The 8566-nt window shown below is 39.6% G+C and overlaps 1 protein-coding gene across 6 annotated transcripts; it reads right to left on the reverse strand.

The window, feature by feature from the left end:
* On the reverse strand, positions 1–6110 carry LOC143028134 (uncharacterized). Of its 6 annotated transcripts, none has more exons than XM_076189776.1 (3): positions 5426–6110; positions 5156–5277; positions 1–888 (listed from the first exon to the last, which is right to left on the reverse strand). In XM_076189776.1, the coding sequence occupies exon 3, from the start codon at positions 668–670 to the stop codon at positions 158–160; it is 513 nt and encodes a 170-aa protein (XP_076045891.1). In that variant the 5' UTR covers positions 671–888; positions 5156–5277; positions 5426–6110; the 3' UTR covers positions 1–157. The 6 variants fall into 6 exon arrangements, with proteins under 6 accessions (XP_076045891.1, XP_076045890.1, XP_076045888.1 ...); XM_076189775.1 differs by having other exon boundaries at positions 5156–5292; XM_076189773.1 differs by lacking the exon at positions 5156–5277.
* Positions 6111–8566: the final 2456 nt, after the last annotated feature.

Genomic DNA, 8566 nt, shown 5'->3' on the forward strand with positions numbered 1-8566 from the left:
TTCTCTCCAACCTACCATTCTACCATTTCAATGCAAGCACCAGTACATCCAATTATATGTGCCACATCACACCTGAAGAGGACTTCAGAGAGTCAAAACATTGTGTTATAGTCATTTGTCACCATGTGGTTATTTGGTATTATATTTTATTACAAAATCACTCATTGTTTTGTCTGTGCTCTAATTCAATTCTTTTTAATCTTAGGATATTCAACCTCTCCCTCTTTATCTCCATGTCCATTTCGTGGCGTTCTCTATCACGTTCCGCAATGCAAGACAAAAGTTCTTTTAGTTCTGCCATACTGTTTTGTTGTTTATCACTAGATGTTTTCAGTGTATTTTTCATATATTTCACGCACAATAACAGTTCCTTTCTGTCTGCAGAGGGTCTTAAGTTTCTGGTTCTTGTTCTTCTTGGGGGTGGGGGTGGGACATTCCCTCGGGCTGCAGGTGGCTCCTCATGTGTGGCTGGAGCAGGCTGTGGGGCTTGTGAGGCATAAGCAGGCTGAGGATCTGGTGGTGATGCTTGAGGAGTTGGGGCACGTTGCGAGGCTTCACCATGCTGAGGGTCTAGTAGTGAGGCTTGAGTGGCTCCTGGAGTGGCTGGAATGTTTAACACTGGTGAGGCTTGTGTGGCTGGGTCTTCTTCCACAGGGTTGTCAACCTCCATTTCTGCCACACTCCTAGTACCCACTTCTGTGCCCTCCAACACACACAGATCTGGCCGGGACAGGGGACGATTCTTCAGAATTGAAGACAGGAGATTGTAAAATCGTGGCTCAGTCTTCTTTCCCCTCCCACTTGCCTTCTTGTAGTCTTATAATGATGGAATATTGATTTGAGGTTGCGCCACTTGCCCTCAACTTGTCTCAGTTCCACGCCTGTGATCTAATTTGGGGGAAAAGTCAAAGTAGAGTTAATATTTTTCAATATTAATTGATACATGCATCTTTTCATCATAAGGATTCCTAAACACACATTTGACAGAGAGAGGTCATTAATTGGGAAGCACATAAAGTAATGGTCTGGTTAACCATTTTTAAACCAAAAATATGTGAAGAAATTTTTTAGGTTCATAGCATACAAAACACAGACATAGAGCAGGGGCACTACAGTCTTGGAATGCAGATCACACTGTGAATTACAGTGTGATGCTTCATGACGATGGTACCTTAACCTTGAGGAGGAAAATGGAATGAAGTAATGATGAAGCACTAAAATTATAATACAGAATCCAGTTACCATACCCATGCTGTCACTTAAAAAGCTATTAGTATTCATACGTGCATGTACAAAATCATGTACGAATCAAGCAGTTGGCAACCAGCTTCCCAATATCAAAGGCAGGTAACACTGAGAGGCTACCCATTATAACATAAGGACCTGACACATAGCATTTGCCACATACAGAAAAGCATCATTGGTGGTAGGCAACATCCAGACAGGAACATATTACGTGCACTGCTTACATAATAGACATGCATACAGCATAACAGTTTTCATTTAACTAATACCTCAATGTGATGCAGTTGGATGCCTGCTAGTCCCTGAAGGTACCATATCAGGAAGAACAACAGAGGACCAAGCCCAAGCCAAACTCCTGCTGGACCTAGCTGACAGGGCATTTCTCACACAGATGATAACCAAGCCAACAAGGATAAATAATATCCTCGACCTTTTCTTCACCAATAACCAGGACATTCTCAGCAACTACCATGTAGAAGAAACAACGCTCACTGACCACAACCTCATCACGGTGAACACCACTTACATGAAAACAGGGAAAGTACAAAGTAAACCAACCCCATCGGAGGATACTCCCCTTGGACACTTCAACTTCCACAGCGACTCCATAAAGTGGGAAGAGGTAAATGCTAGCCTTGGCAAAGTAAACTGGGATCAGATCATGGAAGGGGGCAGTCCAGATGACACGTTCCAGGCCCTAATAAAAACCTTACTAGAAATCTGCAATAACCACATCCCACAAAAACGAAACAGAAGACCTCAACAAAACACCATACCAAGAGACAGAAAAATCCTGATGAGGAAAAGAAGGTCCTTAACTAAACAACTGAATAAAAGTAAAAGAGATGAAAATGAGTGCCGAATCAAGACCAAAGTAGCTGAAGTTGAACAACAAATAAGAATATCCCACGAAGCACAAAGGAGAAACGATGAAAATCGGGCGATAACGAACATTAAACACAACCCAAAATACTTCTACAGCTATTGCAAGAGGTACATAAAGACAAAAACCCAGATTGGCCCCCTAAAAACAGACAAGGGAACACTAACAAAAGATCCGGAAGAAACATGTGAAGTGTTGAGGCAACAGTACAACAATGTATTCAGTACACCAAGAGCGTCCAAAGTTGTCAGCAACCCAGCAGCATTCTTTAAAATGAAAAACCCCCAGTCACCACAGCTCACCGACATACTGTTCACAAAGAACGACATAAAGAACAGCATAAAAGAGCTCAAATCAAACTCGGCCGCTGGACCGGACGGAGTACCAGCCATCATGCTCCTAAAATGCAAAGAAACCCTTGCGCAACCCACAAGTTTGTTATGGAGATCCTCCCTAGACAAAGGAGTGGTCCCGGCACTCCTCAAAAAAGCCACTATAAGCCCCATCTACAAAGGAGGGGACAGGAGCCTCCCACAAAATTACAGACCAGTGGCACTTACATCTCATATCACCAAAGTGTTTGAGAAATGTGTGCGGGATAAAGTCACAAAGTATATGGAAGACAACAACTTCCTAAACGAAACCCAACATGGGTTCAGAAAAGGATGCTCCTGTCTATCAAAGTTACTGGATCATTACGACTGGCTCCTACACAACCTGGCGGAAGGAAGAAATGTAGATGTGGTGTTCCTAGATTTCGCCAAGGCATTTGATAAGGTTGATCACGGCATCCTCCTCCATAAAATCAGATCCTTAGGAATTGGAGGCAAACTGGGAATCTGGTTATCTAGTTTCCTCACTGGGAGGACACAGACAGTGGCAGTGGATGGCCGCAAATCAGTACAGGCCGCAGTAAGTAGCGGAGTGCCTCAAGGTTCAGTTCTGGGTCCACTCCTATTCCTCATCCACCTGTGTGACATTGACAAATACATACGCTCCTCAGTTCTCACCTCTTTCGCTGATGACACAAACATCAGCCACACAGTGACCAGTCAAGAGGATGTATTCCACCTAAAGGAGGACCTCAACAAGGTGTACACCTGGGCTGCAGAAAACAACATGCAGTTCAATGAAGGAAAATTCGAAATGATGAGGTGTGGCCCATACCAAGACATCAAGCAGGAAACTGCTCTGCACACCGAGGGGGACTTAGTCATCCCCCCAAAGATGCATGTAAAATGCCTGGGAGTCCACCTCAGCGAGGACGCCAGCTTTCATCATCACATTGATGAAACAATAAAGAAAGCCAAGGGAATGGCAAGCTGGGTACTCCGTACCTTCTCATCAAGGGAACCACAGGTTATGCTAACCCTATGGAGGGCCCTGGTCCAACCCACACTAGACTACTGCAGTCAATTGTGGTCACCCCATAAAAAAGGGGAAATCCAGCGGCTGGAAGCAGTTCAAAGAAGCTTCACCTGTCAGATCCGGGGGATGAGGGAACTAAATTACTGGGACCGCCTCAAGGAACTCAATCTATTCTCCCAACAAAGAAGGAGAGACCAGTACAGAGCCATCTACCTGTGGAAGATCCTAGAAAAGCATACACCAGACCCCACAAACTCTTCTACACTGCACTCACAATACAATAAACTAGGTAGGTCAAACACCACCAGAGGCGCCACCGTCGATGACGAGCACAATAGCGCGTCATTTTATGCGCACGCCATTCAAACGGCCAAATTTACATACCGCAGGAAATTTAATTAATAAAAATGTTGTGTGAGTGTATTTACTACGATCGTAGTAAATTTCAAACATTCACATCATCAGTTACATGTCGGTCAATAAAAACATAAGATAAACATGGCGGCCTGTATTCATTCAGCAGTAGATCGAAAATTGGTATATGTTTCAACGTAAAAAATGAGCTAACAAATTTATCGTGTAGGCAACTGACCATAATTAACCAAAACTACTAGTATCGCGAATTATTCTAATACCAAAATAAAGGCAGCATGTTACGGTAGAGCTGAGAAATCGGTTGTTTTAATTAGTTTTTTTTCTATCGGGTCGGATTATCGGACAACAAAATCAACATCCATCCCGCCATCTTATCTATCACTGGTGGTATGGACCAAACTTCACTCTATTAAGTTTCTTACTATTATGTTATTAGTGTAATAGACTTATAGTTGAATTATTTGAAATATTTCCTTTAAAATGTGTGATTTTCATGTAATTTTATCAAAGAGAAGTTACGTTTTCATCCTGCGTAATATTATGGACCACAGCTACGATTCGTCCTGCCCGCTATCTATGATCACTGGTGGTATGGATCAAACTACACTATTAAGTTTGTTACTATTGGGTTATTTAGTGTAATAGCTTGCATATAATTGAATTATTCAAACTATTTTCTTTAAAATGTGTGATTTTCATGTAATTTGACGATATTCGTAGCTGTGGTGGGTAATTTTACAGAAGATAAAAACGTAATTCTATGATCAGATTGCATGGAAATCACACATCTTATAGAAAATAGGTCAAATAATGCAATCATATGCTATTTTTTATATAAAATTGTGCCTGTCAGTAAAAACCGTCATTGTTTACATTTGATCGGTGATTAGTCAGACCGCACGTTTCGGCCCGATCTCCTCGGCCAATTAGGCCCGATTTAATTCCATTCAAAATGCAATATCTCGAGAACTAGGACAGCTAGATGGATAATTCAAATTGCATTATACTCATAGCGACTTTTTGCATCCCATGAGAACTACTTCAGCTCAAATATCAGGAATTCCATTTTCATATTGACCTAGCTAAATAAACGAACAGGGCGAAAGTGCAAAAGAAGAACCCTTCCAACCAAAGCCCCAGAGCGAATCAAGACTTTACTTGCTGCCAGCCTGGGGTATGAAGGGCCAAGGATCTTCAATGCACTCCCTAAACAAATAAGAGACATAACAGGCTGCACGGTGGACACATTTAAGGCTGGCCTGGACAGATACTTAACGTCCTTACCTGATGAACCACCGGTACCAGGCTATACAGACAACTGTCGGGCAGCCTCAAACTCCATCCCGGATCAAGTGGACCTACTAGCTAGGGACGCCAAAACAGGATTCAGCGGCGGATCACCGTGACTGTGAGGGATCAACCTCAGAACAACACCAAGTAAACCAAGTAAATGTTAATGTGATACTCCAGCTGTAATGAATTGTGGTTACTAACAGATTATTATGGCGAATATCAATAAGAAAATGAACTCATATGGCCTACATAATAACTTACCAATTCCTGCAACACTCTGGTGATGTCCTTCCACACAACGGCCTTTGTAGTTACAGCAGTATAGCGTCCATGATGTACGCAATGTTCGTGTTATCTCAGCAGCATTTCAAAACAAATATAATTTCTCCGATATATTTGCTTTAATACGGATGTCAATAGCATACAGTAATAAGGTAATCCTTTAATTCTTATTTTTCAGCAAGTATTATATGGAAATATAGCATAAACTACACCAAGTTCACATAACTGGAAGACGAATTCACAACCACATGAACTGACACAGACGTTCCTCACTAGATATAAATCTGAACAGTGTTGACGTATCACAAGACAACACAACCATTTATTTCAAGTCTTATGGACAATTCTTTTGAATTCTAATGCCAGGAACAAGTTACTACTTTGATATTCTTTTCATATAAACAATTATCATAACCCTTGGGGCCTCAGAATTGTAATTATTGAATGTGATAGGAATGGCAATACCTTCCAGCCAATCAGAGTGCGTGTTTGCTATTCCGAGCATATTCGCTGCCGTATTCAACAAATGCCTGTCCCAGTCGTTTGATAAAACCAAAGAACATCAAACAGTTTTGATAGCGTTTGATATTCTGATGCGCTGGTAAAAACGCGTATAGTATCTGGATACTACAAGCACATTGTGTTTCTGTCTTTCGTTTCTCTCTTTAACCCATATCGGACACAGAGCCGAGATATCGGTTTGTTCGACAGAGTCCTAATGACGATATTTCGGCTCCGTTTAAATTTCGCGGTTCTTAAAGATATTCGTCTTTGTTTACACTGAGCCGAGACTTGATGTATCTAGACCAACCATTGGCCTATCATTTCCACGAGGTGGTCCAGCCAACCAATCACAGGGTGGCTTATAAATTGAATCTTATCAGCAGTAGCGGCACATTCGCTTTCCTGATCAAAGTGCGTCGGAAACGTTTACATATTTTGCCCATTTTTTTCTTGTGATTAGTGCCGTAATCAGAAAAAAAATTGTTATAGAAAAATAGATAAGTATCTGAGGAACAATACTTATAATAGATATTGTTATACAGTGCGTAATACCTTTGAAATAGGCAAATATAAGACGGCCTCATTGCAAAAGTCATGGCGTCTGCGTGTTTTAGTGGTGAAGATGAAATTGTCTTTCAACTTTCTGATTCTAATATTTTTTTTTCATTATCCATATTAATTTTTCTTAGTTTCCTTTTCATCAAAAGAAAATACAGACTCTAAGCTTTATTTTGATGTATAATCATCCATATTATGTTTAATAACAAGTACATTTGTAAATAAAATTAAAATGTGAGTGTATGGGCCATTGTATCCATTGTTTTTATGAACGCATAGCAAATGCTTTGTTTACATATGTGCTCCGGGCAATAAGGGTCTTCTGACCTAACGTTTGTTTGTAAACACTGTCAAGGGGTCTCACTAAACGCCGACCAAAGTCGACCAACGCCGACCAAAGCCGACCAAAACCACACAATGATGTTTTTTTATCAAATGCATAATTTATATATAAAAAATAGCATATGGTTGCATTATTTTACCTATTTTCTTTAAAATGTGTGATTTCCATGTAAAATCATCAAAGAGAAGTTACGTTTTTATCCTCTGCAAAATTACCAACCGGCAACCAACTCCGACCAAACCCAAACAATGACAGCTTTTGCTCAAATGACAAAAACGTATTCTCTTTGATGATTTTACATGGAAGTCACACATTTTAAAGAAAATAGGTCAAATAATGCAACCATATGCTATTTTTTATATATAAATTATGCATTTGGGCAAAAACCGTCATTGTGTGGTTTTGGTCGGCGGTTGGTAATTTTGCAGAGAAGGGTCTCACTAATTGCAGAGAAAACAGAGAAAATACAAAAAAGGACGGGTTTTGCTCAAATGCACACTTCTATATATGTATGGTTGCATTATTTGAACTATTTTCTTTAAAGTGTGTGATTTCCATGTAATATGATCAAAGAGAACTTACGTTTTTATCATCTGCAATTTTACCGACCCCGGCTACGACTCGTCCAGCCCGCCGTCTATGATTACTGGTGGTATGGATCAAACTACACTTTTAAGTTTCTTATTGTTGTATTATTAGTGTAATAGACTACATATAGTTGAATTATTTAAACTCTTTTCTTTAAAATGTGTGGATTTTTATGTAATTTCACCAAAGAGAAGTTATGTTTTAGTCTGCAGTATGACCGACCACAGCTACATATACCGTAACAAATTAGCATATGGTTGCATTATTTGAACTATTTTCTTTAAAAGGTGTGATTTTCATGTAATTTGATCAAAGGGAAGTAACGTTTTTATCCTCTGCAAAATTACCGACCCCAGCTACGATTCGTGGTTACGATTCATGGTTACCGCTAGCCTGCCATCTATGTTCTGCGAATGCAGATCATCACTGAGCGTCAGAGTTGCCAGATTGGCGTTTTTAATAGGTGACTTGATACCGGCCTTTAAAATTCTAAAGGGAATTGACATCATCAAAAGTGACCAAATTTTCACATTGAATGAGAATCAGACAAGAAACAATGGTCTCAAACTATCCGGAAATAGATTCAATTTGGAAGTAGGTAGAAAAAAACTTCGCCAACCGTGTAATTAATGAATGGAATAAACTTTCTGCACAGGTAGTGCAATGTAGTTCAGTTCGAAGCTTTAAGAATCATTTAGATAAACACCTAAGCAAGATGCTGTAATGATTATGATTTATTTTATATTATTTGTTTTTGTTTTGTCATCATTTGTCTGTTTGATTTTCATTTATCATTAGTTATATGTTAATTTATTATCATTTACTATTTACCTGTTTTTTTTATTATTTAACTATACCTATGCATTTATTTATGTATTTTATTTGTTGTTTACATTATTATAGTTTTTATTTATTAATCTATTATTATTATGATTTTTTCGCACCCGACCTAGATATGGACCAAAAGGTCTCCTGTCGGCATGCTCCGCCTTTGTAATCCTTTGTAATCTTACCAGAAGGGCTTCACCCGAATTTCTGCTTGACTGTAGGTACTTCACTTTTTGGGTTAGGCTGATTCAACATGGAAGTTTGGCATATAGTAATTGGAGTCAGATGTATCTTATTTT

Source organism: Oratosquilla oratoria, chromosome 9, assembly GCF_046742065.1.
Source record: "Oratosquilla oratoria isolate Oo_2021 chromosome 9, ASM4674206v1, whole genome shotgun sequence".
Classification (NCBI taxonomy): Eukaryota; Metazoa; Arthropoda; class Malacostraca; order Stomatopoda; family Squillidae; genus Oratosquilla; species Oratosquilla oratoria.

What these genes read in the sequence shown, in the direction of transcription:
- LOC143028134 (XM_076189773.1), bottom strand. Translation starts at nt 670, where the DNA reads ATGGAGGTTGACAACCCTGTGGAAGAAGACCCAGCCACACAAGCCTCA.